The sequence below is a fragment of the Corvus brachyrhynchos genome, unplaced genomic scaffold (assembly GCF_000691975.1).
Source record: "Corvus brachyrhynchos isolate BGI_N302 unplaced genomic scaffold, ASM69197v1 scaffold32, whole genome shotgun sequence".
Lineage (NCBI taxonomy): Eukaryota > Metazoa > Chordata > Aves > Passeriformes > Corvidae > Corvus > Corvus brachyrhynchos.
This window is the reverse complement of record NW_008237919.1, coordinates 5,339,049-5,362,361: the sequence shown is the minus strand read 5'-3', so window position 1 is coordinate 5,362,361 and position 23,313 is coordinate 5,339,049. Positions and strand designations below refer to the sequence as shown.

Below are 23,313 nucleotides of genomic sequence, written 5' to 3'. Positions count from 1 at the left end.
CATCCGGGTCCAGAGCGTGGGCACCCGGGGGACTGGGGGTGCCTCTGATCCACCTGAACGTCTCTGAAACTTGGTCAGGATGGGAAACCTCCCACCTGTCCTTCCGGGATCTCTGCCTGCTGAGGAAGGCACCGTCCCGGCTCCTCCGAGATGAGGGTGCGCAGCTCGGCGGGGCTGTCAGGGTGCACGGGGCTGGGCGCGGAATGTTTTTTACTTTTCTATTTTTTTACAGTTCCTGTCTTGTGACTTATTGAACACTTTCTTCAAGTGTTTTCTCTGGAAACTTGTCTCAAATGAGGGCTGTGAGCCCTAACAAAGAAGAGTGTTGTTCGACAGCCAACAGGTGATGGGGTGAAACCTGAGTATATGTGTACATTGGAGTAAAGTCTGGCTGCTGTTTAAAATAGAATTTAAAAAATCAATGGGAGACTGTAAAAGGCAAGATTTCCTTCTTTCTAAATCTGTACAACCTCTTAAGGAGAGGGGGGGGGAGCATCCGTGAGAATACCTCCTCCTCGGCTGGAGGTTTGGGTCTTGCCTCACTGCAGCGTGCACTTGAGTTTCCATCACCAATGTACAGAGCCAAGGATAACACGGCCAAATCAGATGTGTTGGCGTGGGGCGATGCTTTGTCACGGGGCTTCCTCCTTTTGTTAAATGCAGGTAGCCTGTCTTTGCAGTATGGCTCGTCAAAAGAAAATACCCTGAAAAGGATCGTCTGACTTCCAGTTGGAAAAGTGATCTTTGCGCTAGGATGCTAGAGGAGGAAAGCAGTTAACTCTTCTGTTGGTCCTTGTATACTGGCTAACGAAAACAGTTGTTACTTCTAGGGTCCATCTAAAGGGCTTTTGCATGAACAAATAGAGTGGCTCCATTCCTTCCCCACTGCTTTGGGTAGTTCATTACTCAAAAGGACCCAACAGCTGTGTGCTGATGCAGATTCTACTTATCAATTCTGGATCCAGACTTCCCACACAGAGAGCTATAGAGCTCCCTGTAGATATGTTATTTGTACCGTAGCTAGGGAATGGAACTTCCTGATCACGTGCATAATACATATTGGAAATAGGCTTTGAATTATTAGTAGTCACTTTATAGTGGTTTATTGCTGTTATATTGTGCCCTTCCTCTTCTAATGTAGTTATCTTGCACCAGAGATTAAATAAGCAGGTGAATGGGCTGACCATGCTAATCTTAACTCGTTGAGCCTTCATTGTGCGTGGATGCATGTGATATGCATCTTGTATCCCCTATAGCCTTGTTAACAAGCCTTCTAACAAAAAAGTTGTTAAAACAATTTGCCCTGCAGGACAGAGTAAAACAGCAGGGGGTGGGCAAGGAGATGTTTGTCTAACTTTGCTTGCAAATCATGACCTCTTCTATCTGGTCAGGGGGAACATAATCAGTGAGCTGGAAATCCTAGCATAGGGATAAACCTTCATATGGGCTTCCGCAATGGCCTTGTTCTAAGTTTGATATCCCAGTATTTTGTGTGCCCATAGCTTTGTAATTAGGAGCATAGTTTGTCTTTGCCTCTAAGGAATTTGTCATACAACTGTTTTAATTCATCAGTGGAAAAAACACAGTAATTGCTTTTCTTTTCAAATCAAATTTAGCTGTGTAACTCAATTATGTTATTCATAGTTGTCAACCTGCCAGTGAAAAACCTCCTTGTAGGCTATAAAGCTTTTTTTGAGAGGTAGTATTTGAACAGAGCTGAAACCTCAAAATGTTCCATGGCTTTTAAAAAAACAAAGCAAAACAACACATCCTTGCTGTGTTCTGTAGGTGTCATGGCGGGAGTAGAAAGACCACCTTTCTAGTCATCCCTTGGAAAACACTTATTTTTTCAGCTGTTGTTTATATTCATTTGAATCCTCCTTAGGATGTAATCATTTTAAACAGATCGCTTTGAAGGATGAGTGCAGCTGGGGGGCAGGGAGGAAGAACCCTGTAGTTTTAAAATGCAAATCAAATTACACTTGAACAGGAGAGGAAGAACTCCTAAACAAGCAATTGCTAAAATAGTTCTTCAGATAGCCTACTGTTAAGACAGGCTGGATTAAAAACCTTGCTGTCAACAACCCCACAGTATTTGTGATGTGGCTGTATTGATATGTGGTGTACTGTCAATCATTTTATAGCCAGCTTCTTCACGTTTGCCCTATGGGAGCATTTTTCTTTTGAAGTGAATGATGTCCTTTGAGCTGTCCTAATCTCAGTTCGTTGAGGTTTGTGGACCTTGCTTTGAACATTTCTAGTCATCTTATCTTGGGGGGAAGAACCCTGATTATAAAGTTGCATTTTACATTTGGAGGTAAGGTGCATTCTTCTTTTATTCTCCATCAGCCACACTTTCAAACTGCCCTGTATGACTGGAAACTGGACCTGTGAGTCTGTGGTTTCCTCCTGTTGGAGCTGGTGTGCGTGCTTTCTGAAATGGATGTGTCAGAGGAGGCCCAGGCAGGACCAGTCTCTGCAGAAAAGCAGCCTTGTCTCTCTTACCAATGCCTTGTCTTCCTTAGGAATTAGGTAACATTCCTATATTTATGTACCTTTGCTGTGCTGGAGATCCTGACGTTGCCCAGCACTGCTTTTTTCACAGTGGAAGTAGTATGTAGCCTTAGTGTTCAAAATACTCAGAGAAGTTAGTAAGTCATCATGCATTCAGATTTTGGGTTGTTTCCTTGTCTTTCAAGAGAAGTCAGAGAATTTAATTTTTGATCTTGTGGAGAGAGGGTTTCGAACAATCAATATGAAGCAATTACTCAGTTACTTGGAGTGCTTGTGAGTGTTGGGTATTGTGTGAACAAGGCAGGAGTACGCTCTGCTCAAGTGACCAGGCGCTGACAGAGCTGAACCTGTCTCATTGCCTAAATTGTGTTTCAAATCTTCCTGTGGGATGTGGTTGAGGTCATGCTGCCTAATGAAATATTGTCAAAGATGTTTCACCTGCTGACTCCTTTTATTCCTGGCTTATTGGGCAGCAGTAAGTTCTTGAAAAGGGACCATTTGACCAATACAAGTTCTTGCAATGCCATAAGAATTAGAAATACCAGCTTAGGTGTCAGTGAGTGGCACATTATTGCAAAGCAGTCATCTGCCCCTTTCTAAAGGGAAATGGTAAAACAGTTCATCTGCTGCTAAGGTCATCTTGGAAGGAATTCAGCTTCTCAACGAAATTCCTAGTGACTTTATATTTAACAATTATTTGGATATAGATGATGTGTGACACAAGCTGCCAAACTGAGCATCCCTATCCATCAGCAATAGTGAACACTGTTACCTTTTTTTGCTAGAGTGATTTCCTAATTGCATCACATTATTTCTTTGTCCCTTCTTCCTCACACCCCAGTTTTATGCAAGCAATAACAGAAACATACCTCATGCATGACTTTACTTCCACTAGTGAGTGGGAAGGGGAAACAGTTCTGTATTCCTTGTCTTATTATTTGGTTCTGAGAGCAAGTAATTCAAGGGATACAGAGTATGTACCAGGAAGTCTGTCTTTCTGTTTGAAATATATAGGATTGAGCTTTTAGGACTGAGTTTGGTTATATTTGCCTTCCTTGAGAAAGATAGTAATATGGCGATGTTAAGTTCAGAAGCTGTTGTGCTAACCTTTAGTGGTTCAACTTGAGTAAGATTGCAGACATGTGCCTGACAGCTCACCAGCTTTCCAGAAATAGCCTGTTCTCAGAAGGGAAGTTGGCAGGCTTGCTTGCCCCATCAAATATTAAATTAATCTTCTATTACAGTGCAGCTATGAAGTGTGTTGGCATCTTAGCAGTGCACCAAAAACAGTGTGTATGTTTTTGAACCAGAAGTTTTTGAAATAAAGTTAAAAAATTAATTTTTTGGAGCACTAGCCCAGTGGAAGGGTTAAGTAATCCCATCTCTTTTTATTGGGTGTGGGAATATATAGATGTATTGAAAATAGGGGTAGATAAGACCATGTACTGGATAGTATAATTTCTCTGAGTTTGTAGCTTTTGGGTGCATATGACCACTTTTTATGGAGCAGGTTTGGGTCTATGTACTGAATTATCAGAACCTGGCACTAACCAGTGCCTCACGCTTGAAGGAGAAACTCCTGTTGAGTAACTAGCAGAATATTTGGGTAAGCAGTCTTAGATCTTCCACCTGTGATCCAGGAGCAACTTATTTTCTCTAAAACAGGGGTGATGAAACTGGAAGTGTAATGTGGGACCCACCAGAAGTTTTTATATTGCGCTTCTCATTAGACCCACCAGCAAGGTTTACGTCTAGGAGATTAAAATTTTCTACAACTCGGATGTAGCACTGACAAAATTGGATCTGTGTTTAAATAAATAGGTAAAAAAAAGTCCTAAAATGGGGAAGGCACAGCTCATGTGTAACATGGTAGTGTAAGAGCAAGCTTGTCCCTACCCCAAGTGGTCAGGATATCTGTCATGTTAGGACAGATCCTCTGTGATTTTGGTTACCTGTATTTCATTGAAATGCCTCATCTGAATTTCCTAAGAACTCCTGCTAGAATTAATAGAAGATATAGATCTTGTTAGGCTTTTTGCTGCAGACTGCTATGGATCTTGGTGAGAGCCTTCTTTGCCAGTTGTGACTCAAAATGATCCCACTGATACTAAGCTTTGCAGGCTTCATGAATCAACAAAATCATCTCCCTGTAGGGTTTTAAATTGACAGAACAATCATGATGTACTTTACAGAGACTAATCTGGCATAATTGGATTTCAGATCTTTAACAGGACCAACGCCCTTCCGCTCCCATACAGCTCAACCAAAGTTCTCAGAGGAATCCAGCAGATGCTTGCTGCTCTGTGCCTACCTTGTGAACAACAGGATGCTACTTGCACAACAGTCTTTCCCCAATAATTTCTTCAGTTTTTGACAAGTGGTTGTCATGTCTTTTGTTTCACTAGGTAATGACTTCAGGAAGAGCTTGGGTCATTCCTGTTGTTAGTATCTGCTCAATGAGTCTTTCCTAGATACACCTACATATATATAACCTGTGATGTGAAACAAGCAGAACTATAAAAGGTGACAAGTGTTAATACTGAAATACATTGTGGTTGCCAAAAGTGTTAATTTGTGCCTAGGTTTCTCAGGTTTTTTTTTCTTCAACAGTTTTATTTCTGTAACTTTTTAAAGCACTTTTGAATTGCTCGTTGTAATGCAAGTTGTAATGAAGCTTCAGTAATTTATTGTTCTGGGCAACACAAGGAATACTAAACCATTGTAAGATCATTTACACTGATAATTAGTTGTTCATGTCCAAATCTAGTAAAGTGCTATTAATCTTTTTCTCCAGATCAATTGCTTGATGAGCTGCAGCTGAAATATTTAACACTTCACACTTATGCCATTGGAGATGGAGCCGAAAGCCAATAATCTTGTTTTTGGGTGTCAGCGAAGCTCAACCTCTGACGATGACTCTGGCTGTGCCTTGGAGGAATATGCCTGGGTCCCCCCAGGCCTCAGACCAGAGCAGGTACCAACCATGTTTCTGCATTTTAAAAACAAGCCTCGTAAGGACTGTCTAAGAGAGTGATATGCTGCCTCTATAAGTCTAATTAAATTCTTATAATGTATAAAACTTTAATTCATGTACAACCTTTCATTTCTTTTTTGTTTCCTGTCCAATGAGGCCATGTGTAGGGAGCTTAAAGTTCTCAACCCTGAGGAGTTTTATGTTCCAAAAAAGTTCCCAGTCAAGGTTTTTCAAAAAGTATATGCTGCAGAGGTATGTATTGCCAAGTCTAAAAGCAGCATAGAAGTTTGTTTTCTGTTTGAAAGAAGTTATTAGGTTAAATTAAAGCTCATGGCATACCTCATGACATTGTGCTCCCTGGCCAAGTATTTCACTGCACTTGTATGACTCTTTAAGTAATTAGGCATTTGACATCTCGAACATGGATGGTACGGCAGTGCATATAAATGAAAGCGTTCAGTCACTGTGACAGGTAATAATGTATTTTACGCCTGTTTAAATAGTTGTATGGCTGCCATTTGTTCATGCCAGGATTTCTCTTGCATGATGTGTGGAGCTGACACTTGTGGTTTGGTTGGCTGTTCTTTCCCCTCTTTAGTCCCCTTTTTTTGTGCAACATCACATGGCAATGGGAATAAAAGTGAGATTATTGATTACCAAGTTGCTATAGGAGACCAGAATGAACGGCTTATGGTATTCATTCATGGTATTGATGATATTGCAACTGTGCTGAAGTTGTGTACTCAGTAATATTCAAAACTCAAGACTTCAGTGCTAAATGGCCAGGGTGGCTTTGCAACATCTGCTAAAGGAGGCAGAGCAATCCTGGCAAGCTTGTACAGTCCATAGTTTAAAAAAGTGCAGAAGATGTCTCTTTTTTGCAATGCAGAGATTTTCTTAATCATGAGTAAAGTAACAAGTCAGCAGGATTGGCAAATAACAGGCTATTTTTAGGGCAACTCTTTATCACTTACTTAAGCATCTATAAGAATCCTGATGAATCAGACCTTAAGGCAAACAGTGAGCTAACATTCTGCCAGAACAATTAAATGCCCTAAAATATCCTCATAATCCCAGCTAGCCCAAACTCTCTAAAGATGGGAGGGTTTTTCCCCCAGAAGAGCTAGTTATTTTGAGAACAGTGCAAGAAACTTGAGAAAAGGGCATAAACTATTTTTAAAGCTTCACTTTTTACTGCATGTTATCTTTTTCTGGAGCATCCTGAAATACAGTCAGTAGCAAGTGGGCTTACAGTAGATTTCGGTTGTTTAAATTTTGGTTAAATGAAGACCAAGTCATGTTTTGTACAACCTGTCTCTCATAATTTTGATTGCTTCCTGACTTAAGTGACTGATTAATGCTTTTTTTTCATCTGCCTTCACAGTAATAAGCTGTTGACCTGAGCATTATTTAAATCTGTATGGCAAGTAATATCTTTGCCAATAGTCTGCTCTTACAGCCCCAGGCCTCGTGACAAGCTGGAAACTGCATAGGAAAAACAATAAATCTGTAGCTGTTCCACAAAAATATTTTTTGCCATTGGGCTTTGTCATAGTGTTCATTACAGCTTTCCTGTCATAATATTCTTCTAAAAAAAAAAAAAAAAAAAAAAGAGTGAAGACTGATACAAAAACATTCATCCTGTGAAAATTTCCTGGTTAATTTGCATCTGATTGAAATGTGGCTGTATCCAGCCTCCTCCCAAGGGAAGGATGTTTCCACCTTCTTACCAAAGCCCACATGGAAGCAATGAAAGCTGATGCTTTGGGTGAACCTGATCAGTAGGAGACTACAAAACAGCTTTTGTCTCAACAATGTGTAAAATGCAGAGAGCAAATTAAATTTGTTTATATAGTGGCTGTTTTCTGGAAAGCTTCATGCCTTGTGTGGTAAATTGCAGAGGGAAACTTAGAATTTCCATGGAGTCGTTGACCAGCCCTGAAGGGGGTGGGAATAATGAGAACATTAAATGTGCATAATTTATGATACCCCCCTAATTGTCACTGCAAATTGCATTCCAGAAAAGCAATTCAGCAGCTGGGTGCTAGTTTTATCAGAGACTATTCAGGTTTGCTGAGCTGGTTCATCTGGGTCTTGTATTTTCAGCACAAACCCTCTCACAGTCTAATGTAGCGTGACCTCTTCTTCCTTCGTAAATCAGACCTGAGATAAAACAGTAGCCAAAGGACACTGGCAGTGCTTGGGGCATGTGTGTCTCTGGGTCTGAACTCTGTGTTTCTCCTGGTCAGGTCCAGCTGTATTTTGCCTCCTTGCCAGAGGAGAAGGTCCCTTATGTTAACAGCCCTGGAGAGAAACACCGGATTAAACAACTTCTGTATCAGCTGCCACCCCACGATAACGAGGTAAACACAGAATTGAGGATGAACTGTCGGGGCTTGGGTCTCCCTGGCAGCTTTTCCGTGGACAATTACCTGCCTGTGTATTTATTACAAGCCTAAACCGTGGCCTGCAGTGGCATCTGAGCTATAAAGCAGCACGGTGTGTATACTGAGTCCATTGTTCAGCTGTCCACTTGGCTTGTGTGCAGATAAGAGCTGTCTGGAAGGACACTGCCTTTGCTTGTTAGGGAGGCTGGTGTCACTGCAATAAACTTAACACAAGTTGGTTTTATAGTGTTTGCAGCCACCCACCAATTACCAGGAACCTACAAATTCCTGGAATTGCATTGTAGGCACAAAAAGGATGCTTTGTGATAGTAAAAGGTTTGCATCTCAGTTATGCAGTGTAATTTGGAGTAGAAGTGGAAATAACAAACAAGCTCTTTGTAAGGAAAGGGGCGGGGGTGTCACTACTTAAGATCTTGTGTATACCGCAACACTTAGTCGTGGGCACTTAACCATAATTCTAAAGGACAATATTATGGCTGATTTAGGTTCATTCCATTATTAGCAGCAGATTTTGGATTAGCTTTTAAAAGTCTCTTTCTTGCCTAAACAACTCCTCAGTTTAGCATGGAGGGTTTTTTCCTGTAATGGGGAAAAAAAAAATTTTCCACACTATTTTTGTGTTATGCCATATTACCTAAATATTAAAGTGGGAAAAGTTTCATGATGATTGGCAGCATGCCTGATGAATTCCTTGCATATATGCACTTACTTACTCATCTGCTACATTAAAAGCTCAGTCTCAGACAAAAAGTTGTCCTGTGTTTTCACTGGAAGGTGAGATACTGCCAGTCGTTGACTGAAGAGGAAAAGAAGGAGCTGCAGATGTTCAGTTCTCAGCGCAAAAAGGAGGCACTGGGACGAGGCACTATTAAACTACTCTCCCGAGCAGTGATGCACGCCATTTGTGAGCAGGTAACACACTGGTGCCACAAGCCAGCTGCAGGGCTGAATAATGTAAAACTACAGTAGCTCAATATCAAAATTTAAACTTATCTCTGTCTGTCTGAAAACAACAACAACAGATTATTTTTGAAACTGCATGGAAGAAGAAAGAAGGTAGTGCTTGCTTAAGCAAAATGTACCTTTGATACTGGGAATGAACTGAGTCTTTGATGTATTTCTTACTCAAAAAAAAACCCAACCTAATGCTGCTCATACTAAAGTAATGACAAATAAAAAGCAGACATATGCTTTAAAATGTTATTTTGTATAAAATAAACTTATATTCACAAAAGGTTCATTGAGATGCAGTTCATCTAGACTAAAACTGATAACATTTTTTCCTCTTGTCAGAACTTTGGAATAAAATTTCATATTGGGTTTGGTGGTTTAACTTAGTTTAAATGTAAGAAGCTAGTAGAGCGTTGAATGGGAACTGTGCTCACTTTCTGGGTTTGTTCCTAGTGTGGTACAAAAGTAAACGGTGGTGAAGTTGCAGTTTTTGCCTCAAGAGCTGGGCCTGGTGTGTGCTGGCATCCCTCGTGTTTCGTGTGCTTCACATGCAACGAGCTGCTCGTTGACCTTATCTACTTCTACCAAGATGGAAAAATTCACTGTGGCAGACACCATGCTGAACTTCTCAAACCTCGATGTTCAGCCTGCGATGAGGTAAATAATCCACATTTTACAGCCAAGCTACACTCCTGTTGTTCAGCTGACAAACTGCATCACTTGAGAAATTCCTAACTCCAGATGCAGTCACTTAAGAAGTCAGGACACTGTTGCATAGCCGAGTTTGAAGGCTGAGGAGTATTTCATTTCTTGTCAAACTGGAAATATTACAAGCAGTAAGATGATATTTAGAAAGCAAACACCTGTTTGTGTTTAGAATTGAACATTCTCAAATATTCCAAAATACTATCCCTATAGAAGCTTCTTTAATGGCTGAGTTCCTAGGTTCCCTTTTTTTTTTTTTGCTTTAGAATGTAGTTTTTCTATCTTTTTATTCTTGTTCTTATAGAAAAGGTCAATTGTTGTGGGAGATTGTTGTTTCTATCTTTGTATTGAAAAGGGAGCAAAATAAAAATAAATTTAGTGTGTGAACTGCAGAGTTTGGATATTTTATATGCTCTAACTCCCAAGGTGAGGTTTTGGCCACTTAACTAAAAGCATCCTTTTTATCTCTGGAAAGATAATTTTTGCTGATGAGTGTACAGAAGCTGAGGGTCGCCACTGGCACATGAAGCACTTCTGTTGCCTCGAGTGTGAAACGATCCTGGGTGGACAGAGGTACATCATGAAGGATGGGCGGCCGTTCTGCTGTAACTGTTTTGAATCTCTCTATGCAGAATACTGTGAGACCTGTGGGGAACACATTGGTAAGTGTGTCCTTTTTAAGTATTAAACTTACAAATTAAGGGAAAACCAATTTATGAAATTACTTCACATTCCAGAAGTATGAATTCTGCAAGTCATTTTTTAGAGAGACCCAGAGCATTGCTTTTTCTCCCTTTCCAGGTGTTGACCATGCTCAGATGACCTATGATGGACAGCACTGGCACGCCACAGAAACCTGCTTTTCTTGTGCTCAGTGCAAGACCTCTTTGCTTGGCTGCCCTTTCCTTCCAAAGCAAGGGCAGATTTACTGTTCAAAAACGTGCAGTCTGGGAGAGGATGTTCATGCCTCCGACTCTTCTGATTCTGCGTTTCAATCTGCTCGATCCAGAGATTCCAGGAGGAGTGTCCGCATGGGAAAAAGCAGCCGGTCAGCTGACCAGTGCCGCCAGTCTCTCCTCCTGTCGCCGGCCCTCAATTACAAATTTCCTGGCCTTTCAGACAATGCCGATGATACTCTTTCTCGTAAGCTGGATGATTTAAGCCTTTCAAGGGAAGAGGCAGGCTTTGTTAATGATGACTTCTGGAAAGGAAGAGTAGAGCAAGAAATGCCTGAAGACCCTGAAGAATGGGCTGAACATGAAGACTACATGACTCAACTTCTTCTGAAGTTTGGTGATAAAAGCCTCTTCCAGCAGCCCACTGAAGTAGACATTAGATCAAGTGAACACTGGATTTCTGATAGCATGGTCAAGAGCAAGTTGGACTTGAAAAAAAATAATCCAAGCCTAGCAAGTAAGAAGTATCAATCAGATATGTACTGGGCCCAGTCACAAGATGGTTTGGGAGACTCTGCATATGGCAGCCACCCAGGCCCTGCCAGCAGCAGGAAAATCCAGGAGCTAGAGATGGAACATGGGGCCTCAGGATACAAACATGACCAAACACCATGGTATGGAGGTTCACTCGAATGTTTGTCTGACCTGAAACAGCAAGAACAAAGTGTTCGAGACTCAATGGATTCCTTGGCTTTGTCTAACATAACAGGTAATGGAGAAATAAATGAATGGTTTTGATGGAGAGGTCAACAAAAGCAGGCATTGTGGGAGTATTTTAAAGGAAGATTTTTCATTTCACTGATTTCTAAAAAGCTTTAGAATCAAGAGATGCATGTAAAGTAGGCAGTAGCTTTTATCAAGCACATAATCTTTTACAGGATATGTTTCTGCTACTTAAATCCTATTGGATTCTTCTCCTTTCCTTTTGAATTCTCGTTCATTTGCTTAAAGAAAAAAAATCATTGATGTTAAACAGAAGAACAGTCTTAAACTACACATTTGTTATATACAGACCACTGCTTTAAGCAAATGACTATTTTTCAATACCTTATGTATTAAGAAGTTGCATTATATATTAGGACGATATTAAAGATAATCTGCAAAACACTTTAGATAATTTCCTAATTTGCTTCTAAAAATATGGAGAAAATCTGAAAGGATGGTAAACTTCTTAGCTGTAGAAAATTAGGTTTATGAGATTATCTTTCCCCATTGACTAAAGGGAAACTGGTAATCCACTTCCATGAACCTCCTTGTCAAACGTGATTGAAGTTGCCCAAAGGGATAAAGCGTGCATTAATCTTCCTTTCCTATTTCTGTACAAAAAGCCCAAACTTGGCAGTTACAGACCCATTTGAAATGTTGTTCGATCATTGTCTCCTTTCCTTTCCTCCTATAACCCAAATTACTGGAGCTACTTGTCTAGCTGAGGCCCAGCCACAGGCTGGCTGCATTTGCCAAGCAGCAATGGAGGAACTGAGGAGGGCAGCTTGGTTCAGGGGGCAGGGGAGGAGGAGGCACTGGAGGTATTGCACCTGGGACCATCACAGGGCATGTGACGCTGCTGTTGTGGCAATGAAGGGTCAGTGGACACAAAGGTGGAGTACAGCAGACCAGCTTACTTTTGATGATTTTTGGAGAGTAAGGATCCTTCTTTGCAAGGCAGTAAGCTTGGCTTTCCTGTTCCAACAGCTGGAACATGAATTTGGCAATACCAGAAATGTGAAATATTTTAGCCTTAAGAATGGCAAGCACAGACTGTAGAATAATTTTAAGTAACCCTTTTTTCTTAAAAGGCATACCTGTATGTATGTTTCAAAATTTTAAACCCACTGAACTTATGCTCTTGATGTCCTCATGACAGCTAATTCTTTGGTCATCAGAGCTAATATTTAAATGTTTTAAGTCAAAACAAAGCTTATTCTACTATGAAGGGAGTCTTTTTTGGTAATACTTTAAAAAAACACTGGCTGACAAGAAATGCTTCATAGTTTGTTATAATACTTGTCTCTTTGATAACTCCTCTCATTTTCTTTTTCCTCCTTTCTCCACTCCCACCACAGGGGCTTCAATGGATGGAGAAGGCAAGCCACGACCATCTCTCTACTCTTTGCAAACTTTCCAAGAACTGGAGGTGGAGGACTGTGAGAAGATGAGTAACATGGGAACTCTGAATTCTTCAATGCTCCATCGGAGCACTGAGTCCTTGAAGAGTCTGAGCTCAGAGCTGTGCCAGGAAAAAGTCTTGCCAGAGGAAAAGCCGGTGCATGTGCCTGTACTGAGACGATCTAAATCCCAGTCTAGACCACAACAAGTGAAGTTTTCAGATGATGTTATCGATAATGGAAGTTATGAGAATCTTGAAATACGTCAGCCTCCAATGAGTGAAAGGACTCGTAGGCGTGTTTACCACTTTGAAGAGCGTGGAAATCGGCCTTCTCACCATCGTAGAAGAAGTAGGAAGTCTCGTTCAGATAATGCACTTAACTTGGCCACAGAAAGAAGAAGCTCTCCGAGAGAGAGATTTCGTTATTACTCCCCTCAGGATCATGAAAAATTTCTTCAGAATAGAAGCTCACGTGAGCTTCGGGCCTACATTCAAAATGCAGAGCTGTATGGACCATATGCCCATACCAGGTCTGACTATGCACTGCGGAATCAGGTGGTTGATAAATTTTTTGGATTGTATGGTGAGGAAGATGACTCCTGGTGTTCAACTTCATCCTCATCATCTGATTCTGAAGAGGAAGGATATTTTCTAGGACAGCCAATTCCACAGCCACGGTCACTGAGATATCCATACTATACAGATGATCTCTCTGGTCCAACTACTGCGTTATCTAGTTCTCAGTTTGGACAAAGGACAACCAAATCAAAGAAGAAGAGGGGACACAAAGGAAAAAATTGTATTATATCTTAATTAATTACTAATATTTCTTAATTGGGAGGACCAGTCAATTCTGTAGCTACAGTTTGAACCACATCTTTTTATATTAATAATTGTACTTAGGCAAGTTGCTAAAGTTCGTAATGCTTTGCCAGTGTAAATGATAACCGTGCCAGAGTTTACATTGTAAAAGTAACATTCAGAAATGTCACCACCCCAAATGATCTGCTCAGATACTGCTAGGTTTACATACTGTGTTTCAGCTGTCCAAATACTGTTACTGCAGTTCTTAATACAGACTTTTTGTAGACATTTTATTTTATGCTCACTATTCACCTACATTGAATGATCTGAGAGGATTCAACAAAGATCAAAAAATAAAAATGTCAGTCCTGTGCTGTAGCTGTATACACACAGAGTGATCTTTGACTTTTTCCTCTTGCTGCCAAGAAAAAGAAGGCTCTATACTGTGCCCTTTCTTCACTGATAAAGCTCACTCTTCCTCTTTCAAGTTTCCATACAAAAACTGGATTCTTTTTATTTGGGAAAATGCTCCTTAAAAAAGGAAAAATTGTAATGTGGGAGCTAAAATGCTTGAAGCCTTGATGTATCCTAAAGCAGCAGTGAATGTTTTGTACATTTAACTTTCATGGTTTTTCCTCTACAATTTTTGAGAAAGTGTGAGGTGGTTGGTTTTGGTTTTGGGGGTTTTCACATGCCTGTTTAAAGGAAGATATTAATTCAGCTGCTGGAATTGGACTTGGCTGCCAATGAGTTGTGATGTTTTTTCTGTCATGCCCCCTACCCCCTCAGCAATGAGAGAGATACAGCTGCTGGAGTCCTTTGCTCAGGCATGTAACCCCATTTAAGTCAATGGATCTACTTATGTAACAAATATTTTCATATGGGCTTAAAGGATTAGGCTCCAGAATTGTGTCTTTTCACATGCATTATCCAGGTTTTAAAATGTATTAGCTGCAATTCTAAGTCAAAAAACATTGATATTTATAATGTAGTATTTCATAGGCTTAAATGTATTCATAATTTAACAGTGCAAATATAAATGTACATACTGTACAGTTAAAAGTTTTAAAATCTGAATATTTTTATATCCCTGAATTTGAAGAAGTTTGTTACAATATCAAACTAGATTTGTTAGGGGTTTAACAGCAGTGTTATGGATGAAATATTGCTTGTATTTTAGTCAGGGGGTTTAAGTTGAAAAATGTTCAGTGGAAAACAGCTTAATTTTGTCTACTAGGTATTAAAAGCTCTGTATGCATGGTGGGGCTATGTAAATACTCTGTATGGCCCTCTTAATCTTGCAAGTATTATTTATGGATCAAGCAAAATGTAAACTATATAAATGTAAAAACCACACAAGCTTGGAATATATCATTACAACCAGTATGCAACTCCTGTGGATGTGGATTTTTTTATTATTGTTCCTCCTCCTTCCCCAAAAGTAATTTCTAAAGTTTGCCTACCTAAAGGAAGAGAGATACTGTGTGGTTCTAGAAGGCAAGCTGGCAAAAACTATACAGCAGGTAATCACAGTAGTTGACTTGAACTCAGCTGTGGAGCAGAAGCAGCTCTTTTAAGTTATAAACTTCTTCCACTGCTTTAAATAAAGGGCAGAAATTTGTTAACAGTGACATCCACTAATGAAGATAGTAAATGCTAAAGCCATTGGCTTTCTGACGACCTGAAGAAAGGAAACTAATGAAATAATAGATGCTTCTTACCAAAAACAGCTGTCAAATGGAACTAAGCTTGCCCTTCTTGAGGATAGAGAAGTACGGAAACAAAAGCAGTGTAGGAGTAAGGGAGGGAATGAACACCAGCACTGCTTTGCATCAAACAAAATGAAGGTATTGCTAAGGGTCATCAGACTAGCAGTTACTTGCTTGTATTTTTCAGGGTAAAATGAACAGCAAGTCCTTTCCTCCCAGAGGTGGTTCTCACTATGTAAGTCACATTCCTAGTACTAACAGGTCTCGTGGAGGTGAAAGCTGACCAAAGCTATGCCCAGTCCCTCAGGTGCCCCATGGGTGCCTCAGGGGGTGCTTCCAGCTGGCTGCTGCGGGGCTCAGGCAGCTTTCCCAGCAGCCCATGTGCCTGCTGTGCTTAAGTATGTTACAGCCACCACACTGGTGGGACTTATGGGGCTGGAGATGCTGACTTGTTAATAACCTTCCCCAGGATGCTCCAACAATGATTAGGACCTTCCATTCTCACCTGCATTTCCAAAAATGGGAAACTAGGATACTCAGAAACAAAATGCTGTGTCACTACTGCTGTGTCCTTTGTTCTGCCAAGTAACTACCATCTCATGGAGAAATGTCTCCACAAGTTCTGATCCCTACACCATCTCCTGAGATGCAGCAGGTGTACTCTCCTGAACTGCAGTACCTTATGGAATATTACAGTTCTCCATAGATTGTTAGCTGCTTCTTAATACTTTCTGCTTTAAAAAAAGTTTAAAGATGACTATGCAGCTTTATTTTTTTCAGCTTGACATAAACAATATCTTATTATTTTTGACTTCTTATGAGAAATATTTCTAATTCATTCCTCCACCTTAAATACAAAGAGAATCGTATGGGATATAGAGTCTGTGACTAGCTCAAGACTCAGATACAGCCAGAAAAGTTCTGAAGTGTTGTTTGTGCTATTGGAAGTAGTACCTATATTCCAAGTGGAGTATATACCCTGGTAGGCTGAGTTAAAGACCATTTAATAGCTAAAAACAAACAAACAAGCAAAAAGCCCCCCAAAAAAACCCTGAAGATACCAAATGACCACCAAAAAACCCACTAGCTCACCACTAGCCAACTACTACCCAGCCTGTCCTTGAACAGCAAGAGCCCTGGCCCCATCCCTAGTTTTATATGCTGAGCATGATGCTCTACCACCTGCGGGCAGCTGTCCTGGCTGTGTCCTCTCCCAACATGTTACGCACCCCCCAGCATCGTCACTGCTGGGGTGGGCTGAGAGGCAGAAAATTGATTCTGTGTAAGCTCTGCTCAGCAATAGCTAAAACATCCCAGTGTTACCAGCATGTTTCCAGGACAAGCCTGCAGCACAGCACCACTGCACCAGCTGCTCTGAAGAACATTTAACTCCGTCCCAGCCACACCCAGTACAACCTTCAGGACAGGGAAAAATACTACGGCAAAATATTATCCTTATCTTCATCAAAACTGAAAATCTTGCAGACAAGAGGGTGACAAGGATTTGGTCCTTCTCTGATATCCGGCATTACCCTCTTTTCATATCAATAGTGGTTTTGTTGCTGATTTTCACCTTTACTGCTTACCCTGTCACTCAAAGCTGCCAACTTGCCCAAGTGAGGTCACAGAGGTAACCACTTCAGTCTCGGCAGATAGCACTGAATTTCCTTCCATTTCCACCTTCTTTTTTACTTTTTAAGAGTATCTGCAACATTAGCAAGTGCTTGGAGTAATTTCTGTTTTCAGGAGCTCTGAAGATGACAAACTAAATTTCTCCATCACTGCATGTTTTCTTTCCCCAATGCTCTTCCTGCAGCTTTCCAGAGCCCCATTGAGGCTGACCACTAGACCAGGGACAATTTATTTTTTTACATTGACATGAAGCTAATCCAAACTACATACCTGTAAAGCAAGCAAGACTAAAAGCCATGTTTTTTCCTTAAGTTAAGGGACTGCCATAGTATATTTTACTTACATCAACTGAAAGCATACATCACAAAATGTTAAATGCAAACATTCAACACAATGCCAAGTATTAGATGGAAAATCAGTTACTTATCACTTACAAATGTGAATTAAACCTTTCACAGAAATAGCACTTATAAAAAATTCAAAAGACTCCTTAGTTCACAAGTAAAGTTTAATCGATTAAAAAAATAAAAAGTCAGATTAAGCAAAAGATTAGGTGTAGTGAATGGGGTTACCTCAGGCTGGCAGCCAGCCACCAGTGAGACTCCACAGGGCTCAATTTTAGGGCCAGTGTTCTTTAATGGAGCTAGACGAGTCAAATGTACAGTGAGTGAGTTTGCTGATGATACTAAAGTGAGAGGACTCCCTTAAGAGTAGAGAAGTCCTGCAGAGAGATCTGAACAAACAAACGAGCTGGGGGGCATCACCAGCTGCACGAAGTTTTAACAAGAGCAAGCGCCAGATTCTCCACCTGGAACAGGGCAGTCCTGATCATCCGTAAACTTGGGAAATGAGAAGTTGGATGCAGCCCTGCAGTGATTTGGGGGTCCCGGTCCATGGCAAATTAAACATGAGTCAGCAGTGCCCTGGCAGCCAGGAAGGCCAAGTGTGTTCTGGGGGGCATCAGGCACAGCATCACCAGCTGGGCATCGGAGGGGATTGTCCCGCTCTGCTCTGCACTGGGGCAGCCTCACCTTGAGTTCTGGGGGCAGTTTTGGGAGCCACAATGTAAGAAGGATATAAAGCTATTGGTGTGTCCAGAGAAGGGTGATCAAGGAGGAGACTGAGGGGTGACCTCACTGCATTCTACAGGTTCCTCAAGGTGGGCAGCAGAGGGGCAGGCACTAAATTCTCTCTGGTGACCACTGACAGGACTCAAGGAAATGCAATGAAGCTGCATCGGGGGAAGCTCAGATTGGACATGAGAAGGTGATCAGGCTCCCCAGGGAAGTGGTATAGGCCCAAGCCTGCCAGAGTTCAAGGAGCATCTGGACAATGTTCCTAGTGGTTCGGCAAGGAGCAGGGAGCTGGACTCAACCATCCCTACAGGTCCCTTCCAACTTGAGATATTCTATGATTCTGTGACTGTAACCTTAGGTCTTACTTTACAGAAAAGCACTTGAAAACTTGGGTACTTTTATAATAATAAGCTTAATCAGGCTTCTAACAAAGGAAACTCCTAACAAACGGTACAGTAACAATGGAGATTTTTAATCAAAAATATATTACACACAGTTTTATTATTTTTTCCCATTAGCATTTCTAACCCAAAGTAGAAACTCAGGTGTAACATCCTGAAGGCTCTCAGTCCTGAAGGCAAGTAGAGAAGTGCTGTAGTTGTGCTTCAGCATCAGAGAAGACTTTGACTGATCTCAATAAACCAGGTTGTTGCCAGAAGGGGTGGTGGGTCAGGTCTCACTACTATGTCACAACAGCTTGCCTCTCCTCCCCTCTCTCCCTTGCCAAATTATCATCCTGTGGGATTCATGAGCTGATTCCCACTCACTGTGCAGCCCACACAAGTGGTCCCAGCTGCTAACAAGGGTAGTAGCTGTAGATCATCTCCTTTGAGCAATGTGAACTCTTAGAAAACAAGAAAAGCCAACTGCAAAACCTCCCCTTACTGACCTGAGAACTAACCAGGCATCTCAGGAATCTGATGCAATGCATATTTAATACACCACATCAAGATTTGCATATGTAAGATGCTGTGACACACAGAGTACCTTGTACATGCAAAATCATTGCTATTTCATTTATGTTTCTGCACACCATTCTGATGAAATCTGGAAATAATGAGTTATTAGTCCTTTTACAGAGTTTCATATGTTCTAAATGCAAGTGTATACAAAACAATCATGCTTATACTTACCTCTTTGTGATTATGACTCAAGTTACCCCTTTCCTAAAATGTTCACCAAAAAACCAGTATCTTAATAAATGTATTAAATTGCCTGGATTTCACTGAGAGCCTCTTGGCTTTCCTCAACCACTGTTCTGGAACTGCAAGTTGTTCTGTCTTTCACTGCCCACTTCCCTTGCCATCCTCAACACCCCAATTCCTGCTCCTTCTTGAAGTTGGAAATGAAGATTACACACAGCTTCCTTATAGTTAAAACTAATGGATGAAAAGGCTTGAGAAGTTGTAAGTGGGGAGAGGGACAGAGTAGGAAAAGGGACCTTACCCTGCTCAGTGGCTGCCTGCAGCTACATTCTGTACAGTGTAGTCAAAAACAGAGCAAATAGTAACAAAAAATGGAATCCATCCTACATAATACTGCTTACTAGTAATGAGGCATGATATGGAAAACACCAAAACCTAAAAGGCATTTGCAGAACCTGCGATTAGAACAAAAATACAGCACTTCTTACATCAAGTAGTTAATTGTTCTGGCAGTCAGAGACTAGAGATAACCCCTAGAGTAATTTTACAGAATTAATCTGAATTTTAAAATTAAACCAGAATAAATAATTTAAATCATAATTGTGACCAATTTTGCAAGTTTTCCCTTCCTATAGTATGTATAAGACATATTTGTGCATAACTTGAGGAATGAGAGCAGCTTCGTGTAATTTTAATAAAAAATACAATGTTTCAAGTTACTTGTAAGCATCAAAACATAAGTGTACAGACATCAGACTGATCATTTTCTCCAAGGTAACCGTGTAGAGGCTTCAAAAACAGTTTGTTGCTTTACAGGACTTTTGAAAAGAACGTCCTTTCAAAGGAATACATGACAACAAGAACCGGTAGGAAGAATACAATCGTGGAGACCACAGGGGACAAGGGAACAGCCACCTGAGCCATTACAAAGGAGCACAGGCCTTGGGTTCAAACCTTCAACAAGAGCTCCTCTTTCCCCGCAAAAAGCAGATTTATGTAGTATGGCAGACACAATGCAGAGGACCCAAAAGCACACTTTTGTCCTTAGTATGAGCCCTCTTTGAAAGACTCTGGTACATCTTGGTTGGCAGCATCGTACTGAGCAATGAAATGTTTGAGTTCTTCAATGCATCGCTCACCTATTTCATGCAAATTCTGCCTCAGGGCAAACTGAATGGACTTCTCTAATGATGGATCTTTATCAATCAGCATCTTCACTACCATGCCAAAGGTTTCACAGTCTTGTCTGTAGACCTAGAAACAACACATTTTAGGAAATTATTAAATGCAAGACCCTTTACACATTAGCACACCAGCAACCTCATTGAGTTAGATCCAAATGTAACAAAGGATATTGGATATAACGTGAGTTTCAGCTGTAAAACTTACTGGCCATTTCCTCTCTCCTGACCTGTACTAATACAAATGTAGCTAGCTCAGTGCTATCTGGATACCAAAAATAACTTTTATGGGATGAAATGCCATAAAAGAGAGATTAAGTTCTCCTTGCAGCAATATTTAATAAATAATGGTAGAGCAGAGTACAAACACTAAACCAGATTTTCTTTTCACTTCAATATATTTAAAATTAAACTTTGGAATGTCTAGCAATCTCAATCTTCATACAAAGCACAGATAATTTAGTTTGTTATCTTTCCTAATACTTTAAATACCAGTTGTGTTTAAATAATTTCACCAAATTTTGTTTGTTTTATATGTGTTTCTTGTAGAAGTCTTTGACAAAGATGACTTTAATTAGTTTGGATTGCACTGGTGATTCAGTCACTAAGGATTAAAGAAGTCCTGGCAGTGGTTTACCTGAACCCATCTGACCTTCTCCCACAGAGAATGAAGAGTCTGCAAGTCAGTTACGCACCACATTTGAGGTGAAGTAACTTTTCATTATCACTGCAACTGTTTTTCAGCAACATATGACCACACTCTTACGCAACTTCCAAAGCAAGTCAGTGACATTAAATTTTTTTTCCAGATTCCAGCTAAGTTTATTAATCTACAGACCCAGCAAAAAAAGGAACTTCCCAAAGTCTTCCAACTGCTAGATGCAGTTAATTTTCAAACCGGTTAGGCCAATTTCCATTTAGAAAATACATTAGCTTTTTGAATGAAGTAAGTTTTCTATCTCCATATATCCTTTTTTGAGGAAAAAAAGCTAAATGTTGATATTCTTCAAAGTATGATTATATTTTAGTATTGTCTGCTTGTCTTAGAACTATTTTTTCACAGAGATGTGCAACCCTTTTCTTTCACATTTATCTGTATTGTGGACACAAATGATACAACTGTATGTAAGCAATTCCTCATTACTAAAAATTAAAGAAAATACCAAACAAAACACACCCATCCCACCCCCAATGAAAACCCACCAAAATAACCCATTCATAAGAACCAGTCTGAGGTCAGCTCAAGCATATTGATGTCAGAAAACCAGTAAAAAAATCCCAACATTCTGCACAAAACTAAACAAACACAAACTATTCTTAGAAACACAATGATTATCATGATACCTTCAATAAAGACAGTTCTTAAATGCTTAATAACATACTCTAGGTAAACAGTTTAAAATCAGACCCACTTTTCAAACACTGGATGGCAAATAAAAGGAAACCTTTAGGCAGACACTAGTCTTCAGTGGAGAGTAACAAGTCAAAAAGAAGAGTGCAGCCCAAACCAAACTTGAGCTAAACATTTTTAAGTGTGGAAATGCACATGGCATTTTCTCAGAGAGGGGTTTATAGTTCTTTGGTAGTAAAATAACAGCACAAAACCCAGACTCTGAGAGCTCATGCTCCACAGCAAGTAAAACATGGTACTTGGTAAAACAACTTCAAACAGAGAAAATCTGCGTTACTTTTTCTCTCTTCCCAAAGAAAAAGCTCAGGAAAAATCGCTGTCTCTGATTAGCCATATGACAGATGGGATTTTGCTTAAGCTACCCTTTCAAGTACTTGCAGCATGCTTGCTTACACCTTCACGGAATGATTTCTGAAATGATTTTTCTCCCCAAAGCTATTATGCGTTGGGGAAAATAGTTCATTTTTTTTTTTTCTTATTGCATATCTGTTTGACCTATTTTATCACAAAGTGGTCAGACCAAGGATGTGTGAATGATCTTCCACAGGTACACAAACATAGTAACCGTGAGTCTCCAGAAGACCCTGACACTAAGAGACAACACAGATGCATCGCCCCGCCTTCTGCATGGGGAGGCTACAACTGAAGGAAATGCTCTACTTTTCATGGGTCTTCAAACTAACGGCAAATAGTGCTGCTACTTCTCCCACACACCACAAAGAACTAACCCAGATTAAATTCTCTGACTCCTAGCATATAAGTATTAGCTTGATCTAAGCACATTTTTCTTCCAAACTCTTGCAAAAGAAGACGTGGAAGAGAATCAAGACAGCCATTGTCGTCACTGCATCTGCAGTCAGAAGTCACTCTGCCATCACAACAATCTCGAAACTAAACACCTTCATACAAGAGATGAATCTTTTCAATACTTTGTGACAAAAGACTTAAAAAAAATAGAATTTACCTAAATGAGGGGAAGAGGGCAAAAGTGGAGCAAGAAGACAGTTTTAACAACAGAAAACAAAGAAAACAGCTTAGCTCCTCTAACAATAATTGAGCAATTTTCTCTCTACAATCTTTCTGCCCCAGCTGCTAATTCTGATCCTCCTGGTACAATCTGCCTCCTTCACTATTGTGCTGATAAATCTATTTGTATAGCTGCAACGTCCCAATTGTGCTGATAAATCTATTTGTATAGCTGCAACATAAATTGCATCACTGAGATGCTCCCTTTTAAAATTACTTCCCCCTCCAAGTAATGTGATTCAGTGATTCAATTCTAAAACCAGATGCATCAGCACAACTATTATTTTTTCCCATTAGCATTTCTAACCCAAAGTAGAAACTCAGGTGTAACATCCTGAAGGCTCTCAGTCCTGAAGGCAAGTAGAGAAGTGCTGTAGTTGTGCTTCAGCATCAGAGAAGACTTTGACTGATCTCAATAAACCAGGTTGTTGCCAGAAGGGGTGGTGGGTCAGGTCTCACTACTATGTCACAACAGCTTGCCTCTCCTCCCCTCTCTCCCTTGCCAAATTATCATCCTGTGGGATTCATGAGCTGATTCCCACTCACTGTGCAGCCCACACAAGTGGTCCCAGCTGCTAACAAGGGTAGTAGCTGTAGATCATCTCCTTTGAGCAATGTGAACTCTTAGAAAACAAGAAAAGCCAACTGCAAAACCTCCCCTTACTGACCTGAGAACTAACCAGGCATCTCAGGAATCTGATGCAATGCATATTT

At 40.5% G+C, this 23,313-nt stretch overlaps 1 protein-coding gene across 2 annotated transcripts; it reads left to right on the top strand.

Annotated features, from left to right (window-relative positions):
• Positions 1-381: 381 nt before the first annotated feature.
• On the top strand, positions 382-14,814 carry PRICKLE1 (prickle planar cell polarity protein 1). Of its 2 annotated transcripts, none has more exons than XM_017733139.1 (8): positions 382-2,532; positions 5,309-5,488; positions 7,738-7,851; positions 8,671-8,808; positions 9,301-9,504; positions 10,028-10,214; positions 10,354-11,217; positions 12,572-14,814. In XM_017733139.1, the coding sequence occupies exons 2-8, from the start codon at positions 5,357-5,359 to the stop codon at positions 13,426-13,428; spliced, it is 2,496 nt and encodes an 831-aa protein (XP_017588628.1). In that variant the 5' UTR covers positions 382-2,532; positions 5,309-5,356; the 3' UTR covers positions 13,429-14,814. The 2 variants fall into 2 exon arrangements, with proteins under 2 accessions (XP_017588628.1, XP_008630990.1); XM_008632768.2 differs by lacking the exon at positions 382-2,532 and adding an exon at positions 2,562-4,919.
• Positions 14,815-23,313: the final 8,499 nt, after the last annotated feature.